Source organism: Opisthocomus hoazin, chromosome 5, assembly GCF_030867145.1.
Source record: "Opisthocomus hoazin isolate bOpiHoa1 chromosome 5, bOpiHoa1.hap1, whole genome shotgun sequence".
In the NCBI taxonomy this organism is placed as follows: domain Eukaryota; kingdom Metazoa; phylum Chordata; class Aves; order Opisthocomiformes; family Opisthocomidae; genus Opisthocomus; species Opisthocomus hoazin.
In genome coordinates this window covers 27,457,352-27,477,209 of record NC_134418.1, presented here as the reverse complement: position 1 = coordinate 27,477,209, position 19,858 = coordinate 27,457,352, and the positions used below count along the sequence as shown (strand labels likewise).

General features: G+C 40.2%; 1 protein-coding gene across 2 annotated transcripts in view; it reads left to right on the top strand.

Moving 5' to 3' along the window:
- PDS5A (PDS5 cohesin associated factor A) overlaps positions 1-14,130 on the top strand; it is an 86,973-nt gene extending 72,843 nt beyond the window's left edge. The window contains exons 27-33 of one of the 2 annotated variants that reach the window (XM_075420716.1): positions 1,918-2,050; positions 2,695-2,814; positions 3,943-4,005; positions 6,708-6,853; positions 8,065-8,170; positions 10,743-11,095; positions 12,928-14,130. In XM_075420716.1, coding sequence (XP_075276831.1) covers positions 1,918-2,050; positions 2,695-2,814; positions 3,943-4,005; positions 6,708-6,853; positions 8,065-8,170; positions 10,743-11,095; positions 12,928-12,931 — 925 coding nt within the window. In that variant the 3' untranslated portion in view covers positions 12,932-14,130. The other variant, XM_075420717.1, reaches the window with a different exon arrangement.
- The last annotated feature ends 5,728 nt before the right edge of the window (positions 14,131-19,858 follow it).

Here is a 19,858-nt window from a genome sequence, read left to right as displayed (position 1 = left end):
TTCGCAGTTGTTAATACTTTCTCTGAGAAGTGCTTTCTAGTGCACAGAGCTTTTTTGGACACCCCTTGTATAGCTCTCCTTTGTTGTCGAATTTCCTCCCTCATGTTTGTCACAGGCTGGCTGAGCTAGCCAGAGAGGACTGCTCCAAACAAAGAAACACTCTGTACAGGAATTTTGGCAGGAATATTTCCCTGAAGAGTCTCCTGAGATAAATGCAAAATATTTTTCTCTTATAAAGTAATACAGTGTTTCTTTCAAGAGTTCTGAGAGTCATAGTGTTCACTTTAAAGTGTTAACATAGATGCTTGGAAAAGCAGACTGGCAGTGTGTTTCGTAGTTGCCTCCCTAGTTTGTCTTTGTTTTGTGTGACCTAAGTACAGTCACGTAAAGTGAATACGTGCTTAGCAAGTTCCTTAACCATAGTCTGTGATATTTATTCTTATGAAGCTTTTTAAGCTTGTCCTACAGAGGTATATTTGGGTTTGAGTTTGTTTATTTTGAGAGAGTATCTTTTTCCTCTGAATTCATATTCCAAACATGCTGAAATGGATACAGAGAATGAACGTACTTCATGTGACTGTGTTCTTCTAGGTACATATTTTTCTGTAGGAAATCCCTGGAAAGGTCTTGTTCAGGGTTGATGATAATGGTTTATTTAATTTGTTGACTTAGTGAGGAAATCAAGCAATTGAAGTTGACATATGTTAACTGGAATTACCAGAGTAAGATTTGTCCTCAGTAGTAATCTTTGGACAACACAGGGTTTTGGAGAAGTTGGGTCAGTGTGGTATATTATTGGTCCTGTATTCATCCCATTTAGGTTCTTGAGAATAGTGAACAGATAGATGTAAAGGCATCTAACACGTTTATTTACTTATAGCCTTTGTAGCTCTTGGACGCAAGTCAGAATATAGACATATAACTTTATTTGAACACCAGATAACTATTTAAGTGTTTTGATGGAGCACAACCCTGTTTTACTTTGAATTTTTGAGAGGAATGTTCCTTCATCTCTTGCATTACATTCTTTAATTTGTTTTGGTTAAGAACATTGGGGCTTTTGTGGACAGGGAAGTCTAATGTTCTGTCATCCTGCTTTTCTAGTTTTTTTTATTAGGCTCTTTCTACAAAGTAATCTCTCTTCCAGATATGCAGAATTAAATTAGTTACTGGCAAAGTTTGCATTTCTCAGACCCACCTGTATGTCTTTCCTAACTAAGTATTATTTTACTATATTATGACTGTTGTTGACCCTCTGGCCACATGCAGCTCTGAAGCTTGTGGACAGACTAATTGTGCTGCTTTATAGCATAATGGAAAAATTTTTAGACCAAACTGTTCATCAAAATATAATGGGTTCTCCCTATAGATAAACTCAATCTAAAGAAAGAAAACTTGGTAAGCTAATTCCATTATGTCTGCCTGTAAGGATTTGTTTTCCTCCCATACGAAGCATTAGCAAGAATCTGATCTGTTCAGTTTTGGAACTCCTCTCCTGTGTGAGTTCCAGTATTAAACAACTGTGCAGCAGCAGTATGGTCTGTTTAAGCCTGTTTTGAGTGTGGTCATGGTACATTGTTGATAGAAACATGGACATAGCTCAAGGTAGTGATTACGGAATTTCATCTAGATCATGGTAGCACCAGAATTCTTGCTTCTATTCATATTTGGAAGAGAAAAAAGGTGATTGTTTGGCCAGTGTTTACAGATATAATAGAGAAGCACACTAATTTGACAGATTAAGACTCTGGGTGTTAAAGGCCTAGACTCTTTACACCTTCAGATGGTGTTACCTGTTTATGATATCTTCAAATTGATTGTGGTTTCTTAAGAAAAAGCTACTACAGCTGACAGAAATTTTTAAGACATTGCTGTAAAAGCTGGAATGTAATTGCTTGTGGTTTTGTGGGTTTTTAGGTGCCTGTGGTTCATGCTTGAAGTTTTAATGACAAAGAATGAGAACAACAGCCATGCCTTCATGAAAAAGATGGCAGAAAACATCAAGCTTACCCGAGATGCTCAGTCTCCTGATGAGCCAAAGGCAAATGAAGTAAGAAATGCCATTCATATACCTGTTGGGTGATGATCTGAGGGTTTCACAAGCAGTTGATGAACAGGATTTGCAGGAAATCTGAAAGCACTAGCTCAGACATTTTTATGGTCTTTTAGAGAGAGTGTTAATTGCAAGCATTGTCTGTGTGTTGCCAGTCTCATTCTTTCAGAACATTGCTGACCTTATCCAGCACACAATACCTAATGAAGTTAACAAACAGAATTTGTTAAATATTCCTGTTACTGCCTGCCCACCTTATTTTAACTCCTAGTGCCTAGTTTCCTGACATAAGTGTCTTCTGCTCTTGGGGGAAATACTGTGTTGTATGGCTACTGTTAAACCTATTAGTTTCTAGCAGAGATGAGAAACCATTTATGGTGATTTGATTGAGCAAGAGCTGCTGTTATACAGCATAGGCATGTAACATATTACTAATTTTTATTAAATAGCATCATGTGAAAAATGGGGACTTCTGTATGTGTTTGAAGAGCCAACATTATGGTTAATGATGTAGTTATGAAATATGTCCTTAGTAGTGGTTATTTTAATACATAGATTAAACTTTTTTAAAAGCTACATTCTCTTTACACTGTAAAAACGGTAACTACTTCCTAAAACATACTTTTCTTTTTTTTCTTCAGAAACTTTATACAGTATGTGATGTAGCCCTATGTGTAATCAACAGCAAAAGTGCTTTGTGCAATGCAGATTCACCAAAGGACCCTGTATTGCCAACCAAATTTTTTACACAACCTGAAAAGGTAAATTTGTAAATTTAATTTCTGAAGTAATAAGGGGAAGTACTTTTTATAATTGAGAGCTGGTTATCTCCGTAACATCGTGACTGGGAAAATGTATATATTTTAGCCTCAGCAATTATTTTTTTTTAATATCAACTGTATGCAGTGCTGTCTGTTTTACGAACGTGTGCCAGAAATGTTTGTAACCAGGTGAGAGCTAATTAGAATAAATATTGATATATTAGCATGTATTGCTTGATCATTTCATTATTTAACAAATGCCTCTGAATACATGAGAATATATGTATATTCTGACTGTATATCTGAATCAGAATGCAAAGCAGACAAAAAAGGACCATCTTTTATGTTACCCGTGGTATGTTTATATCTGTCAGTAGCTGCTTGGCTATTTTGCTTGCTGTGCAAGTTGTTCCTCTTATTGGCTAATAATAGTATTGGTGAGTACAGCTCTACTGTCAGCAATAGCACGACTGTTGTTGGAGAGGCATACTTCTGAAAAGCGTAAGTGGAACCAAAGTAATTCTCTGGACCAGACCTGATGTTCTGGTTGTACTGAAGAATGCATTTCACGTTTTTCAGTGTCTTAGACTGTTCATTAATAGCTTTTCTAGCAAAATTTAGTTTGCTGCTCTAACTGTGAAATGGCAGATGCGTGGTGACAGGGAGCTGGTGTGTGTGATAGCTAACTGCATTCAGATTTAGTGTTTTGGTCTGTGTAAACTGTACTCAGAGTGACAAAGGTAGCAACTTCAAACCCTGTTTAGAGAAAACACCACCTCTTTTCCTCTCTTTGAACTTCCCATTAAAAAGATGCAAGTGAAAAAATCAGGGAGGGCAGTTTTGCTTCACTTCAAATGATCCATGTCATTCAAGCAGAAAAAATGTTAATCCCAACTTCCAGTATGGCATACTGTCATTCAGTAATGCTCGCTACAAATCTCCTTTAAAATACTAGTTTGACCTATCTTTATTAGATTGGTTCATTTGTCAGCAGGTTGCATGGTATGAAGCGTCTGCAGCACTTGATGGTAGCATCTAGCTTGAGACATCAGTTGCGTATATACAAAAAACAACAGCAAGATTGAGAGATCAAACACGAACTGAGTTTTATTTTATTTTTTTATACAGGATTTCTGCAACAACAGGAATTACATTTCAGAAGAGACAAGGGTGATTCTTTTGACAGGAAAGGTACTGTATTTTGACAAGTTACAATTCTTTGAATATTACTTGTGATTTTATTAAATGTCCTGGAATGCTGTAGTTTAAAAATTGTATTAAGAGCTTGTGTACAATAATTTGTGATTTTTTTATTTGATGGCATAATTAACGCCTTTAACATACTGCCTGGTGAGTACACAACCTGTGCGGTGAGGCATAGGTTCTTGACTGACTACAGTTTTTCACAGAACTATAGGTTTTTCCTTTATTCAAATAAGCGAGGTGTAAAGTTATGATGCAGATACTTATTGTGACACCACTAGCATTGGAGGTCTTAAGTTTTTTATTTTAATATTTGTAATATAGCTGTTAATGCTGTTAAATTTAGCTGCTAATGTCTATGTACTTTTGAACATCTCATTTTAGACAATTTGGCTAATAGCTTCACACGGGAGAGAAAAAGTACCGGGAGGGAGGAAACAATCATACACTCCAGAACCTATTTGCATACCTTTTTCCCATCTGCTGTCCGTTCTTGGGATTCTGAAACTGTCTTTCTGAGGTTCTGGGTAAATTACGTTGGAATGCTTTTTAGTCTAGCTCAAAAAATTAACAGTTGTTTTTTTTCTTTTCTTGAGCTTAGTGAAGGAATGCCGGCTGACCCATAAAATATAAAAATCCTGAGAACAGTATAAATAACGTTTTTCATGTTTTTAGTATAAATTTCATGTGCATTTATTAATTTTCATGTTCTGTATTCCATTAATTGTTACTGCATTAGTTTCTGAAGTCTTTAGTCAGAGCAGAACTTTGTGGTAATTGTTCATTGTAAGGGTAGAGACAATTGATCCCTCTGGAAATAACCAAAAACAGAGTTACCGCTATCGGAGCAGTTCACGTGGGTGAGGTTTACTCAGCTGGCAGAATCCTGCCTCTCCTGGCTTCATCTTCTCTCTCTGACACCCGCCTGGGAGCTGCCCAGTGAGCTGGGCTGGCCTCACGTTGGGAGGGGAGGGGGCAGACAGAAGACCTCCTGGTTTAGCAGCAGCCAGTGCCAGACTAGTGCTTTCAGTATCCTTAGAAGAGCCTCAGAAGAGTGTATCTGTCTACTGCTGTAACTGATTCACCTTTCATAACATTCAAATATAATCAGTGAAGCATTTGTAACTATGAAGCAGGTTTAGTTGGTTGTATAAAGTTACTACTTTTCTCTTTCGATAAGGCACTCGGCAATTTAGAGAAAAGCTAAATAAACCTTCAATAAAAAATCTTGCTTATTTCAGACAGCATTTTCGCATGCATTCTGTTAAAGTAGAGTAGGGATGTCCAGTATCAAGCTAGTATTATTTAGGTAATTTTCCATGTTCTGAGAAAATGGACATTTATTCCATGCTCTGACAGAATGCACAAACGCTTGCTGCTTTTTCTGTCTACTTCCATTTCGGAAAACACAGATGTATTAAGTATATCCCATTGACTTGGACCAACGGTCCCTTCCTGGCCTGCTGTTGTTTTTCCAGAGGGACCAAACCACCATGATTAGGGAGAGCATGCAAGTCCTGCCACTTTCTGCAGTACATCCTGTCCCTTGCATTCCCCCAGCATTCATAATTTTTGTCACAGAATGCTAGATTCTGCATCTGTGCTGGTTGGTTTCGACGTCTGCTTGTGGACTTTTTCACAGATTTGTCTGCTCTGGTTTTGAACCTCCCGATGCTCTGCCTTCTCAAACTCTTGTGGCAGTAGGTGCCAGAAATTTCGCAACCTACTGGTTGTGCACAAACACTTTCTTTTCTCCCTTAAACATTTTATCTTTCCCATTAGTTGCACCAAATGCTTCCTACTTTTTAATAAAATACTCAGTAAATAGAGGAAACAAAACATTGTAATATATTTGAGTAAATGTTGTGCAGTATTAGCACTAGGATGATGCAGCTGCTGAACACATGCTCAGTAACAGGCCGTTTCTACAGAGATTGTTGCCTTTTTTGTTGGCCAAATGTTTTCCAGCATCTGTGGTATCTCTCTCTGCCTGCTCCCTCATAACTTCAACACATTGGAATTAATTTTTGTTGCGAGAATGTCTTAATAAATTAACTTTGTCTCTGAGGAAATGTAAAATTACATGAGGAATGTGACATGACGGTTACAAAAACTTACTTGACTTTTCTCCAGAGGCAAAATAAAAAACTTCCTACTGCTTACCCAGTGTGACCAAATCAGTCAACAGACGCCAGCCACAGCAAGATCTAAAACACCATCCCTGTACCGGAGAACCCCAGAATAGATAGATGGTGTTAAATGTTTTTAGATTGGCTTTCTGTGTAGTAAGTGATAGATTTTCTGCTGTTGTGGTGAGCCTAATCCTGCGTTACATTTTGGAAAACCTTTCCCAGAGGTGCTTTGCTTTGCAAACATAGGATGTGGACACACCTTTTCAGTCCTCTAATATTACCAAACATTCTGCGTTTCATTGGGACTTCTCTACCTGCTGTCCCTTCAAAGTGTGAGAGAAAGCAAGGCAATCGATGGAAGTGCTGTTAAAGGATGCAAAATAGAAGTAGGATAGACAGTGCTTTTTAACTGAAGATGAGGTCTGTGGCTCTAAACTGATGGCATTGTGGTTGAGACTGTTAATCCAGAAAAAGTATTTTAAAATACTCAGGAAAATATTTTAAAAATTAAGTATGTATCTGAAGTTCCTATTTTTAAGACTAAACATTTTCTTTTAGCCAAAACCAACTGGTGTATTAGGTACAGTAAACAAACCATTATCTGCAACTGAAAGGAGACCGTATATTAGAACTACAGGATCTGAGGCTGGAAGCAATATCAGTGTAAACTCTGAGCTGAGCTCTTCTGCAGGAAACAGATCAAGGTACAGGAGTTTGAAAATTCTTTCATCGACTGTTTTTACTCCATGTTCTCCGGTGTGCTTGCATGTTTTGGAACAGGAGATGATTTGAGGTGTGTGCCTGTGTGTTTGAAGAGTGTCTTCATTTTGTCCAGTTTAAAAAAAATACAGTAGCTCTCTGTAAGTGAAATCTCCATCTTTGCTTTTTGTTCTGGGTTTTTTTTAGTAGAGGAAAATCCAGTACAGTGTTTAGGTGTGGCATGCCTCTAATTACATATAATACAACAAACAGAAGATACACTATACTGACTCAAATTTTGGTGGTTAATATTCATAACATTTTTACATCAGAAAATACATTAATTGAAGAGACCAGCCATAATTAATACTGAGCAGATTTTTGCAACTCGCATTTTTGTATAAATTAGGATTAATCATGATTGGTAACCAGAAACATTTTTGATGTAGATTGAATACTCTGACCTATTTAAGATTAAGAACAATAAAAAAGAGCTTGCTGAAGAGGACCAGGATCTCAGTGGAAAGATGCAACATATGATTGTAATATTCAGTCTTTCTTTTAGTAAGTGTTTTTTTAATGTAGATCCAGAGTTTTTAAATTTGTCATAAATCTGGACAATCAGTTTACACTTTCAAATTTTAAGATTATTTAATTTGTTTTGGAATTTATTAACTGGTTAAGATGAAGGGTTAAATGAAGTGGAGAAAGTCAGCTTTATTTGCTACATTTCATAAGGCCAAAGGGAAGTATAATTCAGAACTTGTTCTGTAAGTATGCATGATACATGCTGTAATAATCGTGATTATTTTTTTAACTACTGGTTTTTTAAAACTGTTGTGTGTTTGTGTAAATTAACTTGAAGTTTGAGCACTGCTGCTCTTTATTTTTCTTCACTGCCTTTACCAGTTAGATTTTTTTTTTCTGTCTGGAAAAAGAACACAGTCTTATTTAGAGCACTTGTCTTAAGTTTGCAAAAATAGGGCATTGTGTCTATGATAAGAGATTTGGCTCAGTGAGTAGCCAATCCCTTTCAGACCTTTCCCAGTTCTGCGAAAGAAAATGTAAGTGTGGACTCGGGCAAATTCAGCTCTTTTTTTAAACTAATTTAGCCTGTCTGCATTGATTTCTTCAATTTAAAAAAAATAATTACAAGCATTTTTCTTCTTTTGTTTTGTATAATATGGTTTTATTTTGTCTTCAATTATGCTACCAGGGAACAAAGTTCGGATATATCGGAAACTGGGGTCAGTGAAAATGATGAAAATCCAGTGAGGATTATTTCAGTCACACCAGCAAAGACAGAACCTGTGAAAAACAAGGTATGCCTGGGGATTTTATGGACTGTATCTCTATAATAAGCTTGGCATTGGGGAGGGAATTATTCAGTACACATTACTGCAGGTGGTCTCTGCGGAACTGCTAATGTCTGGTTTCATTTCGTGCAGTTATATCACTTTCCTAGCCCAATAGAAGACCTCTTATTTTCAAAACTAGTATTTATTTTATCCAGGCTAATTAATAGAACTCATGTGCTCAAAAATAGCGCAGGCAAATGGGAAGGGATTTACTCTTCTTCTGAAATTCCAAAAGATACCCACCTTTGTTCTATGTTTTCCAGTATAAGTAACAATAAGGCTGTGATTCAGAGTGAAGGTTGACACCTGTAGCTTTAACTGAAGATACTGCCAGGAAAATCTCAAGTGGTCATCTAGCATGAAATAAAGATCTTTTAGATTGTGTCACAACTAAAATATGCTTTAAACATTGAGGATTTTTAATGCTCCCCCCCCCTCCCCCTTAGAGAGAGATGATCATGCCTAAACCACAATAATTTTTTAACTTACTAAAAATACAGTTGCGTGAAGTTTAACAAAGGTAAGTATGAAGTCCTGCCCCTGGGATAGCCTAAACTTCAAGCAGGAGTACCACATGCTGGGATCTGCCTGGCTGGGGCGTAGGTTGGCTGAGAAGGACCTGGGGGACCATCTCAGTGGACAGCCAGCAGAGCATGAGTCGGCACTGTGCCTTGGCAGCAGTGATTGTTCCGCCCTGTTTGGCATTCATTAGGCCACACCTGGAATACTGCGTCCAGAATGCTGCGTCCACCCCAGTTCAGCACAGATATTTAAAAACTGGAGAGACCTTTGCAGAGGGCCACAAAGATACAAAGGCTTGGAGAAGCTGTCGTATGAAGAAAGATTGAAAGTGTTGTGTTTGTTCAACATAAGAGAAGCCATGGGAGGATGTAATCAGTCTTCCAATATCTAAAAGGAGTTTATGGAGAAGATGGAAGCACTCTCTTCTCAAGGCTGCATGGGGACAGGACAAAAGGCTACAGGCAGAAGTTGCTGCAGGGGAAATTCTATATGGATGCAAGCAAAAAAAAAAAGTATTTATTTTCAAAAATCTACATTGTCAGGAGAATTAAACACTGGAACAGGTTGTCCAGAAAAGCGGTGGAATGTTGCTGTTCACAGCTTGGCTTGTCAAGGGCCCTGGATAACTCCTGAGGCCCTGCTTTCAACAGAAGGTTTGACTAGATGATTTTCAGAGGTCACTTCCATCCAACAGAAGTTATGTATCTACTCAAGCCTCTTTTGATTAGATGAAATTAGAATAATAAGGAGGTGTTTTGGGTTTGTATCATCACATAGAAAAGTTAGTATTTTCTTAATCTTTATAAATAACATCTGCATGATATTTGCAGCTGTGAGCTAATGAAGAAAAAAATGTTTTCTAGATTTCAATATATGGTTCCTTTTTTAATTCTTTTTCCACAAAATCGGGTTCTTTTGAAAAGTTAGAGAAGTTAGGCAAAGCATTTATGAAATAAAGCTTCAAAAATGCTTTCTAGGTTGTTGAAACCTGACTGCAGTTGAAATTTTCGAAGAGTAGAGTTCTTACGAATAGAAGTTGTAAATGTCTGCTATGGAGCTTCTAGAACAGTAATAAAGATTACAGAGAATGCCTGACATTTAAATATTTAAGAAATAATGGTGGAATATTTAACAAAAAGGTCCTTGGTTCAGACCCAGCATTTATAATAGTGAGTGGCCTTAATTGATGTGTTTGAAGTTGCTAAGTCATCTCAGCCATCCTTTTTCAGCACCTTTTTCTCTGCCCCTCCTCCTAACCCTTTCGGAAGCTAGTGTTCAAATGAAGGTCCATCATCCGGTTGCTTCCGCTCTGTTTCCATATGAATACTCTTCTGTGTAGAGGCCTACACTGCCGCCACCCTTTCTGTTTCACATATACAGATGCCGCTTCGTGAAACTTAATCACTTCCATTACCTTGTTCAATATAATGAGAAAAGCATTGATGTAGGCCATACCTATTCAGACATGACAAAGAATTAACAAAGACAGCAAGTTTCATTTGTGACTAGGTCTTACTCCCTTTTATTCCCTGCAAGCCTTGTTTTTTTCCTTTTACTTGTATTTAGGCTTTTATTAATCTGCACCTTTACTGAAGTCTGGTCTCAAAATTTGCATATATTGAAGTAAATACCATTTGCTGTACTGGCATCATTACTCTCGCTCTTCAGTTCTCTCCTGTCGGTTGTCAAAGAGGCAGTAAAAGGAGCTTGTCCAGAAGAACCGTCATGGGAGGAGCTGAGATTATTAGTTTTACTTTAATCTCACTTTCAAGCAACTGGAAGATACATACGTCGATCAACATTACACCGGGTGTAGAAAATCTTTTTGTAAGGTCAATGTCCGAAATCCCATTTAGTAAAACGTTCTACTAGGTCTAAGCCCATGTGATGTGTTTTTATAAGAACACTTACTTTCTGTTTTATAAACCCATGTTTCTGTCAGAGGGAGGTCACAGTTTTGAGTTTGCCTTTGGAAATTTTTTTTTTCCTCACATTCATGATTTTTATTTTCTAGGAGATTAATTCTGATCAGGCTACACAGGGAAACAGCACTGAACGTGGGAAAAAAAGAACAGCAACAGCATCTGGTGCTGAGAATATTCATCAAAAAACAGAAGAAAAAAATGTAGATGAAACAGGACCATCACTCGCGGCAAAAACCAGGAGAGGGCGTCCATCCAAACCTGAACCTCAGGGTACCACTGCAAAAAATGAGGAAACAAATAAACCCCCTGTCAGGGGAAGGAAAAGGGCAGCAGTCAGTCAAGAAAGTCCAGGGAGTTTAGAGGCAGGTAATGCCAAAGCACCAAAACAGCAAGACACAGCAAAAAAGCCAGCAGCAGCACAGAGACAAATTGATCTACAAAGGTAAAAATAAATAAATAATTAAATATGCGGGTGGGGTGGGCCTTTCCTGTCTTAAGATACGCCCTGAATTTACAGATCTAGCACAGTTAAACGGCACAAGTAAACCACACTGATCTATAAACAGCATGGCCCAACATATATTGTGTTGTGTTCTACTTTTCAAAGTAAGTACCAGGGCAGCTGGAATTGGAGAAATTAATTTGTTTTGTCAGGACACGGTAATCTAATCTGTTTTCACCAAATTCTGGTTTTTGTCTGTTGCATCCTGGTTCCCCTTAGTAGCATTGCTGTGCAAAAGAACTCTGAATTGAGGGTATTCCAGTGCATTCACTAATGCCAGACAGACAGAAATTCAAGTGCTCTGCTCTGCTTCGGTTCATTGATAACAAAGGCTTGAAAACTGACCATCTTTAAGGAACAGAACAAATTGTAATTTCTAACTGTAATTCTTTTCTGATTTTTGGGTCTATGCTTGTTTAATATTCACAATATTTTAATACGTATTTTAAGTAAATCAAACGCAGAATTTGGAACTGTAAATGACAAAACAGCTGTTGGAGGATTATTTCTTTTTCTACACTGTAGTGTTTAAATGTGTTGATTTGATTTCCAACACAGACAAACCACAAACGCACATAAACACTGAGATATTTGTTTAGGTGAATCTGATACAATAATAATTTTGATGCACAAGTGTCCAGAGTTGTGGAGCAGTAAGATAAAGTCAGCAAACCAGTGTGCTGGAAGAAGTCACAGATTAATCTAAAGGAAGAAAGAATCATTGGAATGGTGTCTTTCTAGCGATTGTGTAAATTGAAGATCTTGCAGAGAACCTCAATCAAAAAGAATTACGTTTTCCTCTCACAGCAAGGTTCATAGACTAGTAAATAGTTCAGTCTTTCAAAAGAGTAATATTTGTGTATTGCCTTGCAGTGCTTGTTTTATACATCAATTTTCTTTAAGGCTTTATAGCAAATTGCATTATCCATAGCCTTTAGTAACCTACCTGTATCAGATAGCTTCTTTAAAATATGTAATACCTCAGTGTTTCTTGGAAAAAAAATACCAAAATATTGTTTTTCAGAAGCCAGGTGCTTGGAAGTGATGGAGATTCACTGTTGGAGATAGACTCGAGTCCAGAATATTCCCAAAATGCAATGGATCTTTTTAAGGCCTGTGGGAGCAGCCAGGAAGATACTGAGGATACAGAGATAGCAGAGGGAGGCTTCCTTAAGGTGTAGCAGGCATCTTACATAGGACAATTCTGTGGGTTTTATTGTAGCTTATGCAGTAAGGAATCAAAAGAAATTTGTCGGTCTTCTAGAAAAATGTATGTAAAAATAGCTGTGTCTGATGGGGTTTTTTGCTTTTAAGTAGGCAGGTACAAGTTACTGTAAATGTGTGAAAAACATTTGAAGTAGTGCTGCTTCTTAAGAAAGACAGGCTATTTTTATAAACCTGCATAATTAAATACAGTTAATTAGAACAAGCGAACCATTCTTATTCTCTAATTCCAGTGAAAGCTATGGATAAATGTATTTCTGTTTATGCTGAAAAGACATTACTCAGTTATGGGACTATTAATATTCAGCTTATGTGTTTCCAAGTTTATCAGGAAGTTGTGCTATACAATAAGGAAATTCAGTTATATTCAATTAATTATATAGTTGTTGAGAAGATACAAGATGGAGTTGGAACAATCACAGTAGAAAGAGTAGAAAAGCTAAAACGTAAACGATATAGGTAGGATTTTGATTCAGAATCAGCTGTAATTTCCATATCCTTATGATTAACTTTTATTTCTTCTATTTCCTTTTCTGCCCCCTAAAAAGGTAAAAAGAAAACTTGCTCGAAAAGGGAGGAAATGAAGGCCAAATCAAGGCACGCTCCAAGCTTCTGCAAAAACTAGGATTCAGAAATTTCCTGTACAGGAACTGAAATTACTTCAAAACACACAGCTTTCAGCTCTGAAAACAGAAGGAAAACTATGCTTCCCTTCCACATGAAATTAATCCTTCTCAATGGAAATGTAGAGCAGAAACTCTTGAGAAAGAGGCTAAAAGCATCTGTACTTATTTCCCCAGAGACTTTTTTTATGAAAAGTCAATAATTAAGCAAATTGCTTAACACTTGGTTCCAGTTCCTGCATTCTGGAGTTCAAAAGTGTATTTACACCATTAATTTTCATGCTGCATTTTTTTTTTAAAGAAAGTCAGAAGAGGTCCTTACACTGACATTGAAAATTCGTGATCCTAGAGCCAGGTATTCCCATGTTTCACAGAAAAAGTAGAAGTCTACTGAATGGATTTTAAACAAGACTAGAGGAAAAAAAAAATCACAAAATTTTTTTTTCGCTTTACTTTTGGAGACTGTTTTATGTATAATTCTTTCTGCCTGCCTACTTTTCTGCAAAGATAAGATGTACAGATTTCAGTTCCCTGCTATGAAAAGTCATGTGGTGGCAATTTTATAAATGTTGCTTTCTGATTTTTATCAGAGTGGGAAAATAATCACTTAAAATTATTATTAATTCGCAAGTAGACATTTCATTTTTTAATTTTCCCTCCATTTTAGTTTAATATAATTTGCAATAAATGTACATATTGATGTTTGTTTTATAAAAACATATATCACTTTTAAGTGTTTTTACTCCTGCGGTTCTGTTGGAATATTCTAAATTTTAAAGGAGTAAAGACAGTCCAGCATTTGATTTTATAATGTTTGTCACCAGATTTTTATTATTGATGTAAAGAAAAAAAAAATCAATTTTTAAAAATAGTTGGACTTTGGCAGCTTTGTAAGGAAAGTTGGAAATGTTTAGGATTGCTCTCAATTTTAAGCATTGTGCTGATTGGAAGTAAGTCTGTTTTGCATTTTGTCTTCCTGTCCAGGCTCATTTTTTAATGTTTATTTTAGAAGATTGTTGCATCAATATTATGTTTCCTGGCATTGTTCAGCATAGATACAGTGTACACTTTCATGTACACATGATCATATTTAAGTTTGTTGCATAAAATAAACGCTTCTAGGTGTCATGTGGCAGTCTTTTTTTTTTTTTTTTTTATTTTCTTTCACGGAAAACTACATAGTCTTGGGTGTGCATAGAAATACTGTATTGAGCAAAGGAGTTGTGGCGCAGTTACACAGTTTAAAAGATAGGTGTGTTTTAGGTGAGGTTACAGTGCTTTATCTTGTAAAGTTGTGTGGGAAGAAGGGGGTTGGTCTGCAGAGGACAGTGGACAGTTGATGTTGTTTCCCAGTGCTGCCTCAGTTCCCCATTTCTCTTCTCCAAATTATTTCGAAATCCCTTGGTGCGTTGTGGAAGAGCTGGGTAGTGTTGATGTCAGTTGAGGATTCCTTGCTCTCCCAAAAATGACGAGGTGCGGTTGTGTGCTGTTGAACAAGGACTGGGGGTCTCCTACCGAGCGTTTAACTGGCGTTGCGGTTAGTTCTCCTCTGTAACGGAGCAAGTCAGCCGCTCTTCCGAAAGCAGCGCAGGCAGCACTTCTGCTAGAGCAGTCTGAGATGCTTTGACTTGAAGGATTTGAAATGCTTTTCACAGAGGGAGACAGGGAGATTTTAAAAGGTTTAGTTACACATCCACCAGGGTTTTAGTTTCTAAAACTGAAATAATTTCACAAGGTGGATTTACTGATGATGATGCGGTTTCTTTTTAGTGCTCTGGTCAAATACTTCCTTCATGCAGAAGTTACGGTATTTTGGCTTAAACCAATTTTAAAATGTATTTGTTACAAGTTTGTAGGTGCTACCTAAAAAAACCCTCTCTTTTAGAAACGAGCTCTGGTACCTAGCAGTGTGCCTCTGACAATGATTTGAAATCTGGACTTGACAAATGTTGCAAATATTTAGAATTGTTTCCAAAAGTGTTTTGTGTTTTGGTCAGTTTTTAATCGGTTCAAATGTCAAGTTACTCAGGATTCGTCCTAGAATAATTTAGGTTAGAAGGGGTTTCTGGAGGTTCACTGCCATGCTCAGAGCAGGGGTTTCAGTTGTCTTTCTACAAACAGAGTTACGTAGAGCTTCTTTCTTCTGTTTTCTTTAAGGGGTCATTTGAGTTACTTCTGAATGTTGATTATCAGTATAGTCTGAGAAAATCGGTATATTCATGCAGCAAATTATGCTGGGCATAATGGGCTGAGCAAAAATGCAGCATACAAACTGTAGGAAAGGTCTGCTGGTGGCTTTCTGGTGGCACTGGTTTCTCTCCAGAACTTGCCCCAGACAAGGCTACCTACCCAATTTCTCCGCCTGCCCCCGCTGCTCTCCCGGCAGAGTCCCGAGAGCGCGCGTGGTGCAGCTGCCTCCGCAATGGACGGCTTTAGCTTTATGCAGGAGCAGCATCCCCTAAGGCCAGGGGTCGTTGCAGCTCAGGATGGGAAGTAGTTGGAACCCTCGGCCTTTGTAACAAATTCAGGGAAGTTACAGGCGTGGTTTTTATGCCTACATAATTTATGCATTGCTAGGACTACTTCTGATGCTTTAACAATAAAATCTGTTGAAGAGCAATCAGTATAAAACTGTGGAATTGAAGGCATGTGATTCCAAAGAAGGGGGAGGGGGGTGTACTTGGCCATATATGAGTTTTTAAATATTTTACAGAAGAATGGGATTCTCTCACTGTAATAAGAAAACTGATGCTCAGAGGTTTTCACTTGTTAATGTGCGATAAAGAATAAAAGGAAGCCTGATAAAACCCAGTCTTTACGGCTCTTATCCAGTGTGGGATTGAAAGGTGCTGAGGTTTCACGTTCAGTTACATAGTTAGGCCTAAGTTCTCATCGCCTTTAAGTTCCCATCTTCATAAAAGTGTGGCTTTGTTTCTTAGTGGACATACATTTATTTCTGTTTCTTTGTGTCCTCTGACGCCTGGCCTGCACGGCTTTCCTACCAGTAAGACAGGAAGGCTGTTCTGAGAACATTCTTTGTAGTGTACAAAATTAAACCTCTACTACTCAACAGAATTAAATCTCAATAGTTGTTTTAAACAGAATAATAATGTTTTCTAGAGCAATCTTAAACAAGAAAAATAATATGCATTACAAATCTTTTCTGCACATGCTGACAAGCCTTTAAGTTTTAGAGCTGATAACTAACAAATCCTTATCTAAAATATACTTCCAGCCAATAGCTACTTAGCACACATTGTTGGACTGAGTTCAGCATCAGACTGGCTCCTGCATTTCAAGTTAGTGCTGGGGCTGTCACAGTTGAACCCTCTCCTCTAAAGATCTGAAAAGATTTGGGACCGCTAAACATCTGCGATACGCAGGAAATTCGCTCCTTTAAGGAACGGTACGTGTGGCTCCTCGATCACTCGCCCCAGGATTGTGTTTCTTGGCAGTAACAGGTCGGTTTGTGCACAGAAATCGAGGCCCAAATCGGTGCTCAAGGAAACAGCCCGAGCTAAAGAAGCTGGACTCCGAAGTCTGCTCGCCAGCCGGGCTGCAGTGTGCGTAGCTGGTACCCAAGCATTACTCACAGAGCAGCGGGTCTCGGCCCAAGGAATTGTGTCTCGGTGCAGGGCCAGGTTTGCACGGGCAACAGCGAGGTGTTAAACAGCAACTAGCCAAGTCCTCTGTGCAGCAGCACTTGATACGTCCCTTGAAGCCTTCCCCTGCTTCCGTTTCTGACAAGGAGGGAATCATCCTGCTGAGGAATACCGCGGTACTCAGACGGTCAGAGGGAAGTCTGAATGGTTAAGATAAAATACTCCCAGACTTCAAAGGCCAACAGCAGCTTCCATTCTTAAAGAGTTCTTAAGCCTGATGTTCCCTGGAACTGTTTGCCTTGATTCCTGGAAGGCAGCAAATAAGACTGGACTTCTTCCGGAGCAGAACTTGGAAGTCCTGGTACAGAAGCAGAGGTGGTGGCTGACAGCCTCTCCCTTTCCTGCTGCGCAGCCTGCGTCAGGAGAGTGGATCCAAAATTTCTTATTCCTGTAGTTTTACCACATTGGAGACCAAAGGGAGAGAACAGCCCAGTTTCCCCCTTCGATCTTGCACTCTGTGGTTGGTTTCTAACTGAAGGTGGCCAGTCCCAGGGCTCCATCACAGATTCCTTTGCACCACATCACCACGGTGAGCTATAGCATGACTGCTTTCACAAATCTGACTTGCTAGAAATGCTCCGAGTTCAGAATAAGAGCATCTCTCACTCCATTTGTGCAAGTCCCCAGCCTTATTTTCTGCCGTACAAAAGGGAATGAGCAAGTTCTGGGGCATTTGCTTGTGAAGGAATGAGTGGGACCACAGCAAGAGGTTGGTTTGGGCTTGTTTCGGTTCGGATGACCTGCCCCTCGGGCTGCAAAAGCTGAGGCAGCTACCAGTAATGGTGGGAGCAGCATCATGCATTCCTCCGAGCCTTGGTGTCACTCACGGGTGCTTGACTACACGTGAAGAATTACTGGAATTGCTGCCCGCCACAGATCACACCATTGCCCTGGGAGAAGTCCTCCTGACCCCGTGGAAAGACCTCTCTGACCTGCAACAGAGCATCTTCTGTTTCTGCCCAGCGAGAGTCATGACAAACTTCTATCAGGGAAGTCTGACTGTGCAGCGGCTGGGTGTTGCGAGCCAACAGGAGGAAGAGTCAGGACTCATTGTGACCCCTCTAGCTTTGGCAAGCAGCCGTTTGGCTTGGAAGATGGTGGATTTATCAGTGCAGCTAGATCCACGGTCAGCAGAGCCGAGATGTCCACGGGCAACGCAGGTGGGTCCCGTGTTACCTGTGAAGGAGGGACAGCCATCAGGAGACCGATCTGCCCTTCAGCGGGAGCACGGAGGTGGTGGAGCTCGTTCCTAACTTGCTGAAGTCATGCTGGCAGGGCTGTGCTCTCGGCAGCGTGTCAGCCGAGGCAAGGAGCGTAACCAAAGAATTCGGTAGCGTCCTCCTCCCACGACAAAACTGTTATTTCAACAGCCACAAGAGCTCAGATGTGTGTTCATAACGCTGCAAGGTGGGCGTGCTCCAGAACAAGAAATACACGTTTTGCTCCTGGAGTGCAGGCATTGAACTCTCCTCCCGTTGCCCTGGAAGAGGAGACGGATGTGTACTGACCCTGATGCGCCAAAGCTGCTGAAGCAAGAGCTGGCGGGTGATGGTGACAGTCCCAGGCATGGCGTTGCTTTGGCGTTGGGTCCGGTGGCTGTAAAGCAGGTGGGTTATCGCCGCGTGCTCGAGAAAATTCGTAGGCGATAGTGTGATGTCTTACCTCGGCGTGGCATGGTCACAGCGTCTGGCTGGGCAGCGGGTTGCGTAGCCTGGCACCCTACCCCAAGGAAAGCTGGGACCTTCAGAATATTTTGCCCCACGGTACAAGACTCAAAATACCATTTGCTTTGCTGCATATTCAGGTGCCGCAGCGTCATCCATCTCAGGGCAGAATGGGGTGGGCTTACACAGAGGTCTGAGCCATCACCTCCTCCTCTCCCTGCTGCTGACAGAGGTGGTCTCTCTGCGAAATTAGGAGAGGTTGACACTGCCTAAGTACCTCATGCCATCACCTCTTGGCTGCTTCCGTCCCTGAGCGTTCTCAGGAAAGGAGAGCGCAATCTGTAGCCTGGATAAATAATTGTGGATGGTGGTAGCAGCGATCGCTGTTCATCGTTCCTTGTGCCGTTACACCAGGGCAGGATTCGGGCTGGGCCGTGGACAAGGAAGCCACTCCGCAGACCCTGGGAATGGACATGAGCGCAGCAGCTCTGCACCTCTCCTTAGTGCCCTTTCGCACCCCCTTTTCTCAACCTGTCTGCCACAGTTTGTTGCTTCCCAGCCGTTCTTCAAGGCCCTCTTTGCTGCATCCATCCACGCCTGCACGTTGCGACTTCTGCATTACCTTCTTGCTTTCCTCTACGTGAGCTTAGCCTCTAGCAGAAAAGGGTTTGGGGGGAAAGAGCACTCCATGCCGTGATTCCTTTCTGATGCTTCTGGGGGGATGCATACACAGTTTATCAGGATTTTACACAGTTTACAAGATTTTAAACTTGCTTTTCTCACAAGGACTCTCCGCATTCGGCGTAGGTGTCCTGCCTGCTGCGGCACAGGTTGGCTTCTGTTACCTGCCCCTATCGTCAAGCGCGGAGTTGTTTCTCACAACGGACCTACCATGCGGATTCTGTTACCGTAAGGTCACCCGGAAGATGAGCCACACGTGCTCATCTCAGGAGCTGCCTGAGAGTCTGTCTGTAACATGCACCGAGTGGCCAAATCTCCAAACGCTTTAGCGAAATTTTCTGGTCATCTGGACTATTACAGGCTATCACAGGAGATCCAGCAGTCCCCCACCCAGCAGCAGTCTGTATTTTTAATCCTTTCCAGTTTCTACAGGTGTATGAAACACCAAACGCTCACAGATTGTACATACCAGGTGGTGGGCATTTACAGTCCTGCGGTGTTGACCAGAAGGTAGATGGGGCTGCCCAGGGGAGTGGTGGAGTCCCCATCCCTGGAGGTGTTCAGAAAATGTGTGGATATGGCACTTCAGGACATGGTTTAGCAGGCATGGTGGTGTTGGGTTGACTGTTGGACTTGATGATCTTAGAGGTCTTTTCCAACCTTACTGATTCGATGGTTCTATCTCTCTGGCTTTCCAAGTTTCAGAGACATCTTCCCAGTAAGATCCTCCCTCAGAGTGTATCAGTGTGTACAAATACCTACATGGGAGAGAGTAAACAAATGGAGCCAGGCCCTTCTCAGTGGACACACATAACGTTGTGCCTGGAGGTACAGCCCTAGGGAAAGGGG